General features: G+C 32.5%; 3 protein-coding genes across 3 annotated transcripts; 1 reads left to right on the top strand and 2 right to left on the bottom strand.

Annotated features, from left to right (window-relative positions):
- Positions 1-1153: 1153 nt before the first annotated feature.
- Positions 1154-5324, bottom strand: LOC123707107. The gene is made up of 6 exons (XM_045656904.1): positions 5186-5324; positions 5001-5115; positions 4844-4929; positions 4144-4282; positions 3627-3751; positions 1154-3276 (listed from the first exon to the last, which is right to left on the bottom strand). The coding sequence occupies exons 1-6, from the start codon at positions 5195-5197 to the stop codon at positions 3145-3147; spliced, it is 609 nt and encodes a 202-aa protein (XP_045512860.1). The 5' UTR covers positions 5198-5324; the 3' UTR covers positions 1154-3144.
- A 291-nt stretch (positions 5325-5615) lies between these two features.
- LOC123706731 (phospholipase A2 group XV-like) lies at positions 5616-10963 on the top strand. The gene is made up of 6 exons (XM_045656110.1): positions 5616-6162; positions 6279-6653; positions 6741-6968; positions 8230-8401; positions 9534-9656; positions 9755-10963. The coding sequence occupies exons 1-6, from the start codon at positions 6075-6077 to the stop codon at positions 9996-9998; spliced, it is 1230 nt and encodes a 409-aa protein (XP_045512066.1). The 5' UTR covers positions 5616-6074; the 3' UTR covers positions 9999-10963.
- On the bottom strand, positions 10956-19074 carry LOC123706730 (TBC1 domain family member 20). Its single transcript, XM_045656109.1, has 9 exons — positions 18851-19074; positions 18553-18681; positions 18343-18449; positions 17704-17841; positions 16655-16857; positions 15444-15660; positions 13899-14008; positions 13285-13479; positions 10956-11004 (listed from the first exon to the last, which is right to left on the bottom strand). Exons 1-9 carry the CDS (start codon positions 18999-19001, stop codon positions 10983-10985), a joined length of 1272 nt encoding a protein of 423 aa, XP_045512065.1. The 5' UTR covers positions 19002-19074; the 3' UTR covers positions 10956-10982.
- Positions 19075-19440: the final 366 nt, after the last annotated feature.

The following is a 19440-nucleotide window of genomic DNA, read 5'->3' as shown; positions in this document are numbered from 1 at the left end:
CTAGCTTACTTCACCACTATTGATCGGAACCCCTTCACGAGTAAAGGCCTGCTCCAGCTTTCACTCTTTCTCCTTCCTGCTATCGCTTACGTATTAGCTAGAATATTAGGATAATAGGAAAAATAAATGTATACAACAAATATAGACTGTAGATATTTTATTTAGTAGTATAGTTTTACGACCTAAAATATCCTAGCTTACTTCACCACCATTGATCGGAACCCCTTCACGAGTAAAGGCCTGCTCCAGCTTTCACTCTTTCTCCTTCCTGCTATCGCTTACGTATTAGCTAGAATATTAGGATAATAGGAAAAATAAATGTATACAACAAATATAGACTGTAGATATTTTATTTAGTAGTATAGTTTTACGACCTAAAATATCCTAGCTTACTTCACCACCATTGATCGGAACCCCTTCACGAGTAAAGGCCTGCTCCAGCTTTCACTCTTTCTCCTTCCTGCTATCGCTTACGTATTAGCTAGAATATTAGGATAATAGGAAAAATAAATGTATACAACAAATATAGACTGTAGATATTTTATTTAGTAGTATAGTTTTACGACCTAAAATATCCTAGCTTACTTCACCACCATTGATCGGAACCCCTTCACGAGTAAAGGCCTGCTCCAGCTTTCACTCTTTCTCCTTCCTGCTATCGCTTACGTATTAGCTAGAATATTAGGATAATAGGAAAAATAAATGTATACAACAAATGTATAGATATTTTACTTTTGTAAATATTGGAAATTAAACGGGCTTTTACTGTCGTGACGTCTAATGAACGCCGGCGCATGAAAAGCATGACTCATAGTCCCATACGCTCATTATACGCATTCGAAACATCTATCTGTCTCTCTTCCACTCGAAAACTTAAGTATTCAATCACTTCATCAATATTTTGATATGATGTTGTGACGTTAAACTATCGTTCGTAAACTGACATTACAGACAACCATTCTTTTTAACCCCATTACTCAGCGATCGCTCTACTAATCCTAGGACTTATAGAAGATGTTCGTTGTTAATTTAAAATTAACAATGTAAGAAATAAATTGTTTGCCCCTAAATCTTTTATTTCCAAAACAATACATAAATGCATATGAAATATATTGCATACTTGTAACAGGAAGAGCAAAATAATTAGCTATAGGACAAAAAGTATTGTCATTTGTCGAATAAAATCGTAATTAAAACAATAATATAATTATTAAACTATTAAACAATTTAACTAGCTAAACGTCAAAAATTTCGCATATTAAACAGTGTACAAAATAAATGCGTATATGTATTCAAATAAAATAACTACAAAAACGCATTTAAATTCAGCATTATATAATCAAAAAACTTTTTTTTATTAATTTTATTACGCTTACAAATACCGGCAAACTACGTGAGCATTCAAGGGAGTGGGGGGCGCGGAACACAAACGTCAACTGATTGTACAATTCGACCGACACGTGACTCTCCCGCCGCCCCCCTCCCAATGATACCTAAAAATCGCTTCTGTGCAGACAAGGACATTTGTTCAAGATGTTTGTCGGTACTCTACGTAAAATTCGTTTTATACAAAAGTTGCGTATAAAATGCTACATATAGTAACAATTATTACATTTTTTTTCTTGGGCATTAAATTAAGCACTAAGGCTAAATCTATAGACTGTTGAACTTAAGACCAACTCGTTCATTATGTACTATTGCCTAGGATGGCTAGCAGTCTATTGTGAAACACTAATACTAGCCATGATCACAGATCATAGAAGAACAGTTAGTTTATACAAAATATCACAAAGCAACATTCATCTAAAAAACTATTTTCCACTTTGAAAATTTCTTCAAACATTTCCCGCCATTTCTGTTACCATGCTATCTACATATTAAAATAATGGTAACCATGGTAACGAATACCTATACAGTTCACTTTTTACAAGACCGTTTACGTGGAAAACCTCGGAGAGGAAAGGTTTATTATAAATATTGTGGCAAAGACTATTAGACATTTCAAGATATATGTAAAGATTGAGTATATGTTTTGATGACAAAAGCTTATAAAACTATCGTATTGATATGTAGGGTAGGTAGACATTGAAGATTATAAGACAAAAGACACTCAAAGTTATCATTTTTAAGCCATTTTTAAACATCTCATAAATTCAAACCACTTTTGTCATGGAATAAGCTTAAATTTTAATTTGTACGACAAAATAAAAGCGAGACATTGAAGCGTTAATTGCTTTTTACCGCAATTAATATAAAAATGTGTTTAGCACCAAGAATTTTTTCTTGTTTATTAAGATTTATGACAAACCAGAGCACAACTGAGAAGTGTACGAGTCTCTTGATGTTACAAACAGAAGTTATATAGAAATAATGTGTTTCAAATGACCTTTTCGTATTCGTATAATTCGAATTTTCTACGAGTGTTCAAGTCTGTACAAAAATATTTTAGAATTTATATAACAATAATACTTAGAAGGTAAACGTTGAGCCAATTATATAAAAGACGAATGGTATTCACGTGGACCCTTTTAATAACACATGTAAATAAATTCTTTACAATTATCTAAAACAATTTAAAAGAAAAACAAAATGATTTTTTAACCTAAATTGCAAATAATTATCAACAACCAAACAGCGTAAATATTGCTCATACATCATATGTTAGATACAAAACACGAATTGAAGCATTGTACATGTATAAATTAACTTTGAATTGACTTCAAAAAGCCAATTTTATTGATTGAAGATCTCAAATACAACCAACATGTTTGTCGGATTGTCGGATTGTCTTGTTAACGAAACGGATCTTCGTTCGTTCGAAACGCTGAATTTTTGTGTTGCCAGTGTTCAAAAAAAATAATTGACAGCCAAGTGTTTTTTTTTTAGTGCAAATTTGGTATAATACCATTTTTAATGACGCCCGAGAAGACGTCATGCGTAGCTGTTATGGATGAACGAGTGTTTAGACCCTTTAGTGTCGATTTTTTAGTTTTTGGTTGGTAAGTGTTATTGCACATGCGTCCGCAATAAAGAACATTAATTACTATATTTATCACATTAAGCAACATTATATCATAACTGTCATGAATAATACAAAATCTATTTGAGATTTCTCTCTTTGAAGTCGGTCGGCCGTGTTAGGATCTAAAGCGCAGTCCTCTGGTCGTAAACAATGACAGCATCTGCGTCCAAAAACTGACTATGAGACTTGCTGAGTGCTATGATGGCCGCGTGCTCACTTCGCATGCGATTTTTGTATTTTTTGCTCAAATTCACCTGCATGTTGATTCTATATTAATTACTGAATCCCCTTTGGTATGGCAACACGCTCACTGTCTTTGGTAATCAGATTTATTAATACTGCTTAAGTTAAAGTAAAAAAAACAAGTCTAGCCAGTTAGCTCATCTACCGTAAAAAGTTGTCGTTTAGCTAACCAAGATCTTATAGTGACCACATCGATATTTAAAAAATAAATATAATGACTTCCTGGCAATCGCAATCTAATCAATAATACTGTATTTATACTTTTGAGATATATTTTTAATAAAATATTACTTGTAAATACTTTGTTTTGACAAAGTATCTAGATTAAAATACTTTACAAAAACAATACTATGAAAAATACCTTCGCATATAATTGATGTAAATCATCTTCAGTTGATAGTGGTCGTTGTTTTGGTCGCAGAAAGGCGGGCAACGATCGCGTCTTTAGCGCGTCCGTGCTTGCCGCGCCCTCAATCTCGTCTAGCACTAAAAATATTTACGATAAATAAAATGGGCTTGTATTAACAATCTCACTTTAAGTGAGTTATGAGTAGAACACGGCGAAGTCTAAACAGCCCTGTCTTCAATAAATAAAATATTAAATTTTATGTACACAAAACAGTTGACTGTTTTGTCTCAAATCTACTACAACTGTCTACAGCTAATTAACTAATTCTAGATGATAATCGTAAAACAAACAGCCATATTGATATGATATGGAGCGATATCGAAGTTTTTGTTTTAATTATTGAGTTGTTGTTAATTATTTGGTCTTGTTACCAAAATGCCATGAAACTAATACAAATTTCCTTCAATGCTTATGCTCCATTAGCAGCCTATATGGTCAGAATGTAGTCTGGAATAAAAAAGGAATTTACTTCCACTCGAAGCATACTGTTGTTGATCTCGTTGTGGTTCTGGAACCCGATTAACGTAGCAATGTGGCTGGGCACGCGAAGCTCGACATTCCGGGTCACCCGCGTAGCTTGCAGGCCGAGTGTGCCTCTGGACTTGAACCTTGCAAAACATACTTGTAAACATTTCACCGTCTGACAAGGAATATTGGTTTCCATTTCGCATTCTTTATTCCCAGTGCTATGTGAAATTTATACAAAATCTGTCACAAAAAATATTGAGATCCTTAAGATGTTCTTTATATATCTTTGATACTTAGGTAATTCGTTGTTATTTAGTTTTCTTTAAATTTAAATCGTTAAGCTTTGGATCTGAAGAGCAGTGTTGGCCAGGGTTTAGCCTGCGAATCTCATCCCTGAGGTCGTAGGTTCATGCGTATTTAACATTTGTTTGAACAGTGAAGGAAAATATCGTGAGGAAACCAGCTTGCCTTAGACCCAAAGGCACATGATCAATCACCAAGCAAAGACACCAATTTGCCAATGAATGCCATGAAACAGATACAGAAATCTGAGGCCCGGACCTAAAATGTTGTAGCGCCGCGTTGTATTTTTTAATTTTGGACAAAAATCTTGTGCCATCGAATAATATTGATGTAACATTATTAAATAATACCGTACAACTAAATGTCGTTGAGAAAAAAGAGATACATTTAATAGTTACCTCTGTGTGTTTAACTCTATAACTTTCATGGCATGTGTAGCTATGTCCTTCCTTTATTGTATAATTTTCTTTTAAATACTGTTCATCTGAAATTTAAAATTACATCAATTGGCTACGTAATTTATAATTGTTCAGTATTATGAATATTAGTATTTACCGAATGATTTCTGATGTCGCGGCATTAGGCGGCAATAACAAATAATAATTAACAGAATAACCACGCCACAGATACCTCCAATAAGCCAAGATAACCAAACAATTATAACTCGACCCTGCAACCAAAGATGCACCAGAATGCATTAATAGCTTTACTAAGTATTGATTATTTCGCTGCACTCATACCTGCTGAAACATTTCAATTCCTAACACAAAAGCGAATAACGCTTCTTTTTGATCCCTTTAAAATAGATTTTCTTATCATTTTATTTATTTTACTAACTAAATCTAAATTAAAACTATGATAAATTTAATATTAATAAAGGTTTTCCTAAAGACTATTCAGCACTTGCATGATTTTATATGATTGCGGCTGCGCGGTGAACTGATCGTTCTGAAAGGTTGCATTTTGTCAGAGGTCAAACCTTTATCATTATAATTATTACAATATTTGACAAAAAAATAAAACAATCATTTTTGTTAATATTACGTATAATTTTTTATCAATTATATGATTTCGGTATGTTTCTGATCTAATATGAAACATGAAGATTGAAGATATATATATATGGCAATGTCAATTGTCAGGTGACAAACTGATAGCACAGTTACAAGTATCAATTATGTTACATAAAAGATTTTAAAAATGCGAAACTCGGCGACACTTAGATGTAACTGGTGTTTCGTAATCATATTATAATAGTATAACGTAGCGTACATATATTTAAAATATCAAATATTTATTAAATACCTTGCTTACGTTCTGCTGCTTATACTATAAGTCATCCTCGCATGTAAAATTTTGTAATTGAATATCTAGACAATAAAAAACAATATCCATGTTGTTGTAAACAAACATCGCTGATTGTTTAGCTACTTATGTGTTATCATTGTTCACGTATACAACATCGCACGATTATATCGTCACCAGTTATTGTGATTCTTCGGTTGTGCCCTGTAGTCGGTTCGAGTCGGTCGAGCCATATAAATTGCGTAAACTGGTCGAAGAAAATATAATGTGACTTGAATCTTTTCTTGAAAAGTATTCTTGAATTTCGCGTTATTCTTGAAGACAATGCGGGGCACTAAATTAGGTGTTTTTACTTTAACTGTATTTTGTTTATTTGCAAGAAAGTCTTTGGGATTATCGCCAGTTATTTTAAGTAAGTTACATTTTACTATCATAATACAATGTTCTAGAAAGCGAATATGTTATGCAGTTATTAAATTACAATTTAGTAACATCTTATATGCTGATATTTTTATTTATGTATTTTAGTACCTGGAGACGGGGGAAGTCAACTGGAAGCTGTATTAAATAAATCTGAGGTTGTACATTATATATGTGCAAAAACATCCAATGAATACTTTAATATTTGGCTAAATTTAGAACTTTTGGTGCCATTTGTGATTGATTGTTGGGTGGATAATACTAGATTAGATTATGATAATGTAACAAGGACCACAAAAAATCCTCCTGGTGTAGACATAAGGGTGCCAGGATGGGGAAACCCTGAGCCTGTGGAATGGTTAGACCCGTCTCATGACTCTGCTGGTGCTTATTTTAATAGCATAGGTGATGCTCTTGTCAAAATAGGATATGTGAGAAACCAAACACTTCGTGGTGCACCTTATGATTTTAGGAGGGCACCAAGTAGGTATTTCATTCACTGGGGATATATATATAGAATTTTGTCTAAGATTTTAATTGAAATAAAAATAAAATTACGATTTATTCCAGATGAGAATGGGGAATTTTTTGTAAAATTAAAATCACTTGTTGAAGAAACATATAATATGAATAATAAGTCGCAAGTGACTCTGCTTGTACATAGCATGGGTGGGTCAATGGCTCTACATTTCCTGAGACTGCAGTCACAGGCATGGAAGGATCAGTATATAAGAAGATTGCTGTCTTTATCCACTCCCTGGGGTGGAGCTATGAAAGCATTGAAAGTGTTTGCTATTGGTGAGTTTATTCAATCACATATTTTAAAAGCATCTGAAGATATAGATCACTAGCTGAAAAGGACGAAATTACTATAATAAGTACAGTCAAATCAAATATCTTCTACTTGCAACTATTAAATACCCAAATCTGTGTTGTAGATGAATAGACCAAACCTAAAAATACTTATTCAATGGAAACAAGGTTCTCTGTATTTTATGTTTTGTGTTATTAAATTAAAGAAGTCAGTGAGGTATAAGTGAAACAGTTTCAGAATTATATGCAGTTTCAAATATTTCAATATTAAAAATAAAGAACTTCATTAATACATACTTAAACCTAATAAAATTGGCACTTAGTTATCTGTTTATCAGTTTTTTTATTAGAGTTGCTTGAAGTGTATTTAAATTACGATAATCCTTTATACTATTTGAGTAAGCTTAAGATCATGATTTGCCTTTAACAAGTTTAGTGATTGTAAATTAATATTATTCTGTTTGAGTCTTTGATAGCAAACTTACTTACAAACTAACATACTTTTTATTTAGATAAATGTACTAAATTAATATGTAAATTCAACTTTTCCCCGTTGTCATTTCATTCATTGCAGGTTAAGGAAAACACAATGTGTAAACAATGACTTGACACAAACAATACATCCTTAATCATTCTTTTCAAAACAGAGTCAGTGTCTTCTATAGTGTATACCTACTCTATTTTGTTGCCTTGGTTTTCCTTGTATTAAGTGGATTTAAACTATCTTAAACTGCTTAACCACTATTAGTCAAAATGATATTGAATTATTATGTAACAATAGCATTGTCATAAAGAATAAAAGTCCTTGAAATATTTCTTAAATATCATTATCAAAAAAAGTTAATTTCTTCCGATAGTATATTTGGGTTAGTTGGTCATGATTGTTTATCTCATATATAACACTGTATTATTATGATAAGATAAACCTTTTCTATAATATACTTTCAATTACCATAATTTTACTTGATGTTATGTTGTTGAGCTAATCACAATATGATAAGGCAAGTATTAACGTCATTCAATATAATGTTAATTGCAAGGAAAATAATTATAAATCATTAATGCTAATATTTTTCTATAAATGAGTAACTGAAATGTTTAGTCAAAGTTCAGCCAAATAAGAAGATTCAGATTCATGTGTAGTGTGTGTCACCATTCAGTTTGGAATAGATTTTAGACAGATCTTTCTGTATCTAAATGATGAAATTGAATTATTGGAAGTCTTTTAGAATGTTATTGACTTTAGGGGACGACCTCGGTTCTCTCATGCTGCGCGAAAGTACAATGCGTACGGAGCAGATCACCTGTCCCTCACTTGCGTGGCTGCTTCCCTCACCCAACTTCTGGAAGCCTACTGAAGTCCTAGTACAGACTGATAAGTTCAACTATACCATCAACGATTTACAAAAGCTGTTCACGTAAGTGTATTCATTAATGACTATATATTAAAGTATAGACTATAATATTATTCATAATCTTAATATAAATCTCTTGTTACGTTTGTCCGCGATGGACTCAACCGATTTTAAATTAAATTGGCACACTCATGCAGTCTGGTCCAACTTAAGAGATAGGATAGCTTAGATCTTTAATTATAGTCGCATTTTATTTTATTGCAAATTATTTGTCTATAATTAATTGACAGTCACAATTATCTGTGAACTCCAAAAGATTCTAACAGATGTCGATACTTTTCTACTGGATTGAGTAAGTAATCAATAGATGGCACTGCTATGGTAAACCGACAAACGTGTCATATAAGCTGCAATTCAATATCATGATTACCACGTGTTATTGGGGCTAAAGTATAAATTTAATTTATTTCGTAGTAAACGAAATACCATAAAATTCAATTATTTCTACTTTTTTTTAATTTTTGGTGTTAGCATAGTCAACCACGTGTTACTTAGACCGAAGTGTAAATCAAATTCAAATTATAGTGACGATAATACACTTAAATTATTCTTTCGTGTCACGATATTAAAGCTAACTAAAACTACATTAGAGAAACGAAGTTCGCGGGGGCAGCTAGTATGTATATATACATATATATAATACTAACAAATGTAAAGATCTAATAGTGACAAATCGCGTCGCGTGTCTATAATTGGACTAGAGATGATGTCCAATCACAGTCAAACGACAGGTGTTGGACTTGTTTCGTAAGTTATTGGTGGTTTTGGTGTTAGCATATCTAACCACGTGTTACTTAGACGAGAAGTGTAAATCAAATTCAAATTATAGTGACGATAATACAGTGAAAAGGCTAAAACCACATTAAGGAGAAACGAAGTTCGCGGGGGCAGCTAGTTTATTATAAATATACGTATATTATATTTTCTATTAACGACTTTACTGAACCTTAACCTTGGATTTGATCCACGTTTATGTTTATTTGAAAAATAATGGCTATACTTAGGAACATCTGCCAGGTTACTACTGATTGTTAAATACTAGTTTTTTTTTAACTTTCACATTAAAATCAATAATTTTGCTCGGCTAATAAAATAAAAATTTGTTTGTTTGGTAATAAATTATTCTACGTCTTAGTGACATGGACGTTCCAAACGCGTGGGAGATGCGCAAAGACACGCAACAATTCACTCAAGACTTCTCAGCGCCAGGAGTCGAAGTACACTGCGTCTATGGGTACAACATCTCTACAGTCGAAAAGTATGTTTCATTATGTATTAACATAAGTGTAACTTGCTCAAAAAAAAACATTTGTACACAGCCACTGGGTTCTAATACTTACCAATAACAATGTACAGACTCGTATACAAGCCGGGCACGTGGCTGGATGGCTACCCAACTCTGATAATGGGAGACGGTGACGGCACCGTCAATCTACGATCCCTTAGCGCTTGCGAGCACTGGGCCAAGCGGCGAGGCTTAACAACGCTCAATAAAAACAAGCCAATTAAATCCGTGCCTTTAAAGCAAGCAGAGCATCTGAAGATACTCCACGATCCACGAGTACTGGACTATATTACTACGGTAATGAAAAATGATTAAAATCTATCGGGTAAAGTATTTAGGGTAAACTGGTGCATAGTGAATTTAGCGTATTGAAATCGAGTTTAGTCCTCAGTTTATAAGTGAATTAGAAGATTTTATTAGAATATTGTATTTAGTTGTAAGATTTAAAAATTGCATATACTACTGTCGGTACTAAAAGTATCGATATTTTCAAGCGCATTGTTAACGCTAAATTAATTAATATTTTGTATGTTTGTTCTTAAATAATAATTAATATAGAAACTGTCAATACTCATTTCGTAGTTACCATAAAGTTGCCGATTCATTGTCGTGCAATTTTTTTCCTTGGATGTTAGTTTAAAAAAACGTAAAAGTTATTTTAATACCATTTTTGTCCAAAATGGTAATATTTCATAATATTGACGTAATTTTTTTCATTTTAATTATTTTGTTTCATTATAAATGTATATTAAAAATATACTTACGTAGAATAGAAAAACAATTTCAGTGTATGGTGAAACTTTCAAATAATTTTAAGAATGTTCACAAAACACCGTTAAATAAGCTCTCTTAAAAATACTCTCTAACGAATAATATTAAATGAATCTCAACTACGTGTAATATTAATCTAAGCTCTTCCGGCTGTGATAAATGCTCATTGTCCTAGTATTGAGCACTGTTTTCTGACGGGCCCTAGACGTTTTGCAACCTAAAAATGTACTTACAAAATTTGTCACTTTTGAGGTCCTTTCAAGTGTTTTTTTTTTGTTTCTGCTACTTATAAAACTATTAGTAAACATATCGTAAACCTTAATTACGTGACCGTAAAGCATTATCTGTAATTTTACATCGCAATGACAAAATCAAAAAATCCTTTTACGGGCCTCAAAATTTCATAACATCGCCTGCGTCCAATATCTGTATGAAAATGTGTTTCATACTAATATTTACGTCAGTTAAAATCATCGTGTTAACGGAACTCAAATAAAAAAATAAACAAATATTGACTTTTATTTCTAATCACTCTTCGCTATCACGAAACCTGAAATAAAATGACATCATAAAGTGTAAATGCTATTTACGCACCTATTTTTAATTCGTTAGCAGACAAATATATTTTTTCCCGCTTTGAACCTAGAACCTCCGCGCTGAAAAAACCAGGGCCCATAAAGCAAGATTGTTTACAATTATGAAATGTCTAGCTCAGTGTATCCCGACGTGGGGCCGATGCCCCACCGGGGGCAATTTGATATGAGAGTTGGGTGCTTCATTGAAATTATTTGTAACATAAATTTCGGTTTTTCATTATACGTTCTGAAACGGCTTACTGTGTTTCGTTAACTGTTTACTACTAATTTCTTTGAAAACCTTTCATTTAAGTTTCTTAAGTAAACAATACAATTTTGTATATTAAAAATTATGTGTTTTGGGTCATAAGAATCTTAGAAAGGCTAAGCTGGGGCTTGGCACATAGGTTGGGAAACACTGATCTAAATAGTATTTTACACAGGATAGCTCCTTAATTACTTAAGGGAGCGTTCAAGTATTACGTAACTAATTTTTAGGGGGGGGGGTCCTGTTGTAAAACGTTACGATACGGGGCGGGGATTGAATTACGCGTTATTGATAAAATTATTTTCGACTTTCCAGTACTTTACACCACATAATGGTAAGTTTTAGGTATAAAGAGCCACTGGGGTTGGTCACGAAACGTTTTACTATCGGATACAGTAAACGTTACGGTGCGTTACATGGGGGGGGGGTCAAGAATGTTCAAAAATTGCGTGCCGTAATACTGGAACGCTCCCTAAGAAGTATTTATTATCTTCTTCTATACTCTTGTTTATGGTATTCCCAGTTTAAGCCACGAAAGAAAATAAAACAAAACCGCCAATATAGATTATAATGCAACCTTTACAAGAACAGTTTCGATTACAATTTTATTTAATTCTACATTACCCAAAGACTAACTTAACATATTTTAACTTAACGCATTAAAATAATATTTACACAATGAGAATCGTTTTATCGCATGGACAGCTTAATTGTAACGTAAATAGTTAAATAATATCACATTTTAACACATCAGTGATGATAAATTTTAAAAATCCAATAAATAATTTAATGAGTTTACAACATTTGGAAAACAACGGATTTTGATATTTTAGAAAAAAATCCACACAATCACCAATCCCTTGATTATCGAAAATAAATCAATTTCTATACTTCATTGAAAGGAGACTCTGAATTAAACTGGTACAATCCACCTGATCTTTAAATGGTGGCCATCAGTAAGTAATAATCGCATGGAAGATTTGTAAGTTTATACTTAATTAAAATAGGAGTAAAACACAGTTATCTTTTGGGAAGCCAGTTATTATATTACATTGGGCGTTTGAAGACGATTTTTAAAAATCTAAAGGACCTATTGTGTTGATGTAAAATTGTTGCCCTATTCGAACAACAATTGTATACAAAATGACAGATTGTGTCAACACTACGCGTGTCTATGAAACTGTATCTTTAGATAAGTATGGTCTTCTAGTTTAGTTTATTTGACTCCCATCATTTTATATCACATAAACAAAATCTATGAGAAATGTTTAATCCAAATCAAAAAAGTCCCCCAAATTGTTCGTATGTTAAGTCATTTAGCTCGCCCGAATATTTTATAACCACGACAAACACTAAAATCGCATAATCAACATTCCACTTAACAATTTAAATGTATAATACTTTTCACCAGCACAATTGTATCATTATTTGACAATTCACATTTGTCTATGTTGTTTATCAAAGTTTTGACACTTGACATTTAATACGCTATCTATGTAATGCACAGACAGTGTCTACTTGCCTACAAAAGTGCAAAACGGTACCACAGTACTATACAATATTTAAACACTACTCGAATAAATAGGTTTCGTTACACCCCTAATTTTCCTTACTCTAATACAATACGATCCGCAGAGGATCAATATCAGTTTGTCCAAGCAACGTGAAGCACCGTGAGATGATAAAGCTCTTAAGTTTAAGGAATGAATACGATCACAAACAAATTAAAACATAAAATTTATAGGAACAGTTAAGCACTTAAAAATTCAAAGGATTAATAGTTTTTTGTGCAAGTTATTAGAAAAATAATAAATGTATATTTCCTTAAAACATTAACACAATCTAACAAACTCAAACATTACCCACCCACCAAAGTTGAAAGAATATTCAACATTTATTTTAAAGGACAAAATAAGGTATCCATCTCTCTCTCTCTCTCTCTCTCGTTCACAGTGCGAAAAGGACAAACTGATATGCGTACCGCTACCTGAACAATTCCGGTTTGTAGTAAACGTAGACCGCCAAGATGGCCGCCGTGAGGGCCAAGAGCGTGCGTCGCGGGGTGCGGCGGAGGGGCGCGGGGAGGTATCTCGCGAGGCGATACGGCAGGGAGGGAGACGGCACCACACGTCCCGCCCTGCGCCGGCGCATGCGCTCATCTTCGACTTTTCGTTGCTCCTCTCTGGGAATCACAAAACCAAATTTTTAGTTTGTCCATCTAAAGACATGACAAACGCAAAGTATTTATGGGAAATTTCAACATATTTTTATTACTTAGAAAATATAACAAATCCTTAGGTTAGGGTTAGAAGTACTTGAGGTATACATTACACACTACCTTTCACGTTACAGTATTAAAAACATATTTATTTAAAACATTATCTATAATATATTTATTGTCTATTGACACTAGCTCATACAGCGAAAGGAAAACATTGTAAGGAAACCGTGCCTTAGACCCCAAAAGTCAACTCCTTCTACTTGTCTATTAGGAAAAATAAGTATCTCGAAACAGTTAATGAAACCTCAACCACTTCCTAAAAGATTGTAGCGCGACTAGTTTTATAAATATATACAATTTACATGTATTCATATACTTACTCTCTCCTCTCAAGAGCGGCAACTTCAGATTCCAAATCAGTTGGATCATTCTTCTCATACAACTTCTGAGCTACCACCAGGATGTCTTCAAATGGTAAGTCATCTGGTAACTGGAGTATGTCATATATCATAAACAATTACGTGCAATATATATAGTAATCTATACTAATATTATAAAGGGAGAATATTTGTGTTTTTATATGTATGTTTGTAATGTTTTCACACTAAAACTACTGGACTCATTTCAAAAATTCGTTCACCATTATAATGCCAGCTGCATCTTACATTTTGTTTAAAAAATAGCGCACGAAAATGCAATATATATTGCCTTAACCCAAGGTGTGAAAAAATTATGCATAAAGAATCTATCATAGTGTGCGCTGTGGAAATTATTGATAATAGAACAAAAAAAAATGTTAAACAGTATTATAGAACGTATCATTAACTACAAAAATAAAGTTTTGCCCATGGGTATGTTGGCCTATCCCGAGTTGGAACTCCAAAACATGAAATGATTTTACTGTCACAAAACAAAACTGCAATTGTGAATGTCATAGAAGAAAAGTTTGCATTTTGAATGTTTTGTTTATTATTTATAATCAAGCCAAAAAATTTGCTGGACTGATTAATATTTATTTTTTTAAATTAGTTCTTCATAACGTATTGTTGATATTATTTGTTTCATAATTTGGAATCACTACTTAAAAGTACGAATATTGTTACGACCAATCAGAGCAGAGCAAATGCCTCAAGCGGTCGAGTTGCTTGCAGTGCGTTAATACTTGACGGAGGGTAGTTCTAATTGCGTATTTAGTGTTGCATGTGATATGTATTTGCGCTGCTCGTTATAATTTAGTTTAAGCTAAAGTGTTATTTGTAGTAAAAGGAGTCAATCTAAATTAAATATTGTACGATAATTATCTGTGTCTTATGTGGTCGCATTTAACCCACATGACGCACAATAACGATGGAGTGACGATATTTTGACGACAAAAACTATATATAGGTATATTATTTAATATTTTTTGTTGACTTGTCTACTAAAAAATTATAGTACATAATTCGTGATATTGACAAGTTTCCGCAGCGTGATTTGGGAATTTCTGTCAATTTCACAGAATCTTAAGTTTTCTAATGATTAAATAATTTTTCAAATCAGTCGTGCTGTTTTGGAGCCTCTTCAAAGCAAACAAACAATCAAATATTTCGTCTGTGTGTAAGATATGTCTCTCTATACTATGAGATATTTAGTTTGGTATTAAGGAGGAGCAGTGTTGGCCTAGTGGCTTCGGCATGCGACTCTCATCCCTGAACCTACGACGTTCTATCCCCGGCTGTGCACCAATGGATTTTCTTATTATGTGCGCATTTAACATTAGCTCGAACGTTGAAGGAAAACATCGTGAGGAAACCGGCGTGCCTGAGACCCAAGTGTACGACGTGTGTCAGGCACAGAAGGCTGATCACCTACTTGCCTATTCGATTAACAAATGATCATAAAAAAAGAAGGAAAAAGGGCTTAATAAATTGTCAAACATCACATACCCTAGACAGAAGACAGTGCATCATCGCCATATCTGCATCACAAGAGAACACTTGCGGGGCTCGATGTAAGACTATCGCTGCCGTGACGTAAACAGGAAATAGGGGCGGTGCACACAGGAAGTAGTCGTATAGCCTTACTACATCACTGTATCGGTTAAGGCTGTGACCGAACCACGTAAGGTACCAGGGAAGCGCAAACATTGTACCTACACCGGACCTGAAAGAGAAAATATATTTTTTCTTACTAAAGTAATATCCTAGAGTACTTTGTGACTTCATTAAATTGGGATTATGTACCCAATCTCGAACACTCAGTATTGAACTCGGGATCGCTTTCGCTAATTGTAAATATATAAATTACAAAATAAATAATTATAACCAAATTATTCCCAATCGTTTTTTGTGCGATTCCCCTTAAATTCTTTCTTAAATTCTTATACATATTTTTAATATTCAGTCACATTTATTTCTGAAGGTCGTGTTAGTGGCGCCATACAATTTTCTTTATTTTTTATATTAAGAATTTAATTCACTTAAGAGACTTAATTGATAGATCTTAGGAAGAAATCACTAGGAAATTGTTAACGCAACGCAGTAAGTCAATTTTCATTTTCGAATTGCCCCCTTAACACGTTAACAAATCAAATGTCCCCTTTGGGCCGAGGGCTAACGTTGGGAAACACTGCCATACAACTAATAATATATAAAAAAAATATTAGTGTCAGGTTTCCCAGCTCTTAACAAACTTTGAAGGTATGTTCATAATAATTACTATATTTTTTTGAAACCAACGCATTAACAAATAGGTTCAATTGTTTTTTGTGAATATTTTTACCTCTTTTACAATACCACTTATTTAATTCAAAATATTAAAGCCAGTTTTCAGTTATTTTCTTGTTAACTACTGGGTCATTGTTCTAAATCGTACATCATAACAATATTATTGGTATTTAAAGTGCCGTCGTGTATCACAGCTACATAAAACTTTATGTTGCTATACACATACACACATTTCATAGTTTCTGCGTGTCCTTGGTTGTTGTATGTGTTTTAAGCTTTCCTCAGAAATGTACTATACAACAAAATATATTTTTAAATCTCACCATATTCTCATAAGGACATTCAAACACAAACTTTTAAACATGTAGTTTTAAAATATTATATAATAACTAATAACTATATACTAAAATATTAGCCCAAAGTTAACTTACTTATCCAAGCATTCAGCCAGTCTATCATCAGCTCGCCTTATGACAGGGAGCATATAATTGAGTAAATGCTGGGTGGGTTGCATTGTTAGTTGCATGAATGGAGCCAGGGGTGCCTTTGGGCCGTAAGACAGACGACATAGCAAGGGAAATGACGCTCTGTCACCACACACTAGAAGAAGTGTTATTGCCACATCGTGGTAGCCCTGGAAATTTAAATAAATGCTTTCAATTTGAAATTAATAAAAAGATTTAGATTTTAAATAAAATAATATATAAAGTTAAAATAATGTTTGCTTTTTATGTATGTCTAGAATATTTCAATAATCCAAACATGTCATTGTATCAACAATTTCCAAGACAATTTATAAAAGATATTTAGACTAAACATTCAGTAACTAGCGGCCTGTACCAACTTTACCCAGATTTTCTTTAAATAATCAAATACTTATATATTTATGTAACACATATAAAAAAAATATATGTAGATAATGAAAATGGAGTAATCTAATGAATTCCATTAAAAAAACTATTCCTCTTTACAGAAAATTCCTAATAACGCATGATACTGATATTAAGGCAACAGTAATAGTAGTATTGAGATAGTACAATATCAACACAATTGTTATCAATGCAGGGAACTCATAACCGCAAGTACTTTAAAGAACAATAGCACTTGTAATAACTTTTTCTATATAACTGCAAACACTTGTTTATCATTAGTGGCCTATCTCATTATTATTTATTTCTATCTTACAACATCTATTACCTAATCTATACCTAAATATTATAAGAAATAAAATTGTATGTCAAGTTTACGTTTTTACGCAGTGTAATTTAAAATGCTATTAAATAGTACTTAAATAATATATGACATAGAGAGAACACACTTTGTTATCTAATATTGCATATATAACTATAAAACTTGCAGACACAAAATGTCGGGGAGCCTTAAGTCCCATCCACATTCTATACAAAAAAAACAGCAAAATTAGCTTGGTGATTTTTTATAATTACAAGCAGCATTTTAAAGGTGAATTAGTTTTTATTACCTGATAATATTTCAAATGTGGGTGCTTTATGATAACCCTTAAAATGAGTACAGTAAGTTGGTCCTGCAAGGCTACTCTTTGTTCATATGGAATACCTGGGGGAAACCTTTTCAATGACCTATTTACATCTAGTACAACCTGTAACAATGAATAATGTAATGTCTTACTCTGAACATTTAAAGCATGTTTGATTCAGTTTAATTAAACCCCTCTCTCCACCCTGCCTAATTAGGGATTTTGCAATTGACTATGCATGTTAGCGACATACAATATTACTTTGAAAATAAGTTTTGCTTATGATTCTGACCAAATTAGTTTCTATATTTTTCAACATGCATTATATTTTTAAGAAATTAAAGTTATTTGATATCCAATGACCACAAATATTAACTCAAGTTTTCTATTTAATATTAAACTAGCATGAGAACAACATTTATGAACTGGAAATCACAGGAAAAATGTTTGTTAAATAAATTTAGCCTTCAATAAACATTATAATTAATCTTGTTTCTCTATAAATTTAAAGAATATAATTATTTATATTTCTGCACAGTTTAACACATAAACACAATATTATAAGAGTATTCAATTTTTACACTGATAAAATCTTGTATGTTATATTTTAGTTATCACTATTACCTGATTATATTCAGGATGTGTAGAGAGCTCATCTAATGATGGTGGTTCAGTTAACTCATCCTGTGTGACACCAACGAGTAATGGCCAAATTTTTCTTCTATACTCATCTGAAAAACAGTAAATTAACGACAAATAAACAGTTAAATAGTAATATATAAATATTTTCATTTATGGCAATAAGAGCATATTAGTAAATGTTAATCAACAAACCAGATATTAATCCCGCTTTCGTCTTTGCAAAGGTCTCCCATTGATCAACATTAATAACATCTGGATTTTCTAAACATGCTTCTATTTCTTTCTTCTTCTCCGTTATTTCAGGGTCCTCAAATGCAAACTCTAAACAAATATGCAAATAGATATCACCTTTCACATATGTAATTTTACTTTATGGAATCAAAGCAAAACATTCAAGGCATTTCTTTTAAACTACAAGTGTTTTAGCTAGGTAGGGATGTTCACTAAAATACGCCCTAGTGCTGAAATTATTTAAAATATCACTACATACCCTGATCGAAATTAAGTTCAGAAGGCGTAGCTATGTCATCAATATTTTTGGTGTGGTTTAAGTCGTTTGGTAACTTATCCGGTAAAGGGGAACAATCACCGTTCAGATTACATTTATCGCCACTATCTGGATCAGAATCATAAGAATCCATTGTGGAAAAATCTAATTATTCAAGCGAAAACATTACACCATCCTTTCTCCCAAACCAAAATATTTCGCTGACATTTTTGTCTATATTTTTAATCCTATCAGACTTGTCATGAACTAGTGTCAATTTGAACTGTCACTTTAGTTTTGATAACCACAGATACCTGCTGTTTGTTATCACACACATAATATGAACACTAATTTTACACGGGAGAAGTTCTAGAGCATAATCTAAACTAAATATCATTTTAGAATATTAAAAAAGTTATTTAAAATGGTAATGAACATGGAACACAGCTGATAGTAACAAATTGCCAATTTGTTTATAAATTGTAATCGTAAATTGTAAAATTCAAAAACAATAATAACTTTATAGATTAATATTATTAATTGTATCTATCTGGTTTGATCTTCAACTAATATATTTTGTCAATAATCTATGG

Source organism: Pieris brassicae, chromosome 3 (assembly GCF_905147105.1).
Source record: "Pieris brassicae chromosome 3, ilPieBrab1.1, whole genome shotgun sequence".
NCBI lineage: Eukaryota > Metazoa > Arthropoda > Insecta > Lepidoptera > Pieridae > Pieris > Pieris brassicae.
The sequence above is the reverse complement of the archived record's forward strand: the minus strand, read 5'-3'. Positions and strand labels throughout refer to the sequence as shown.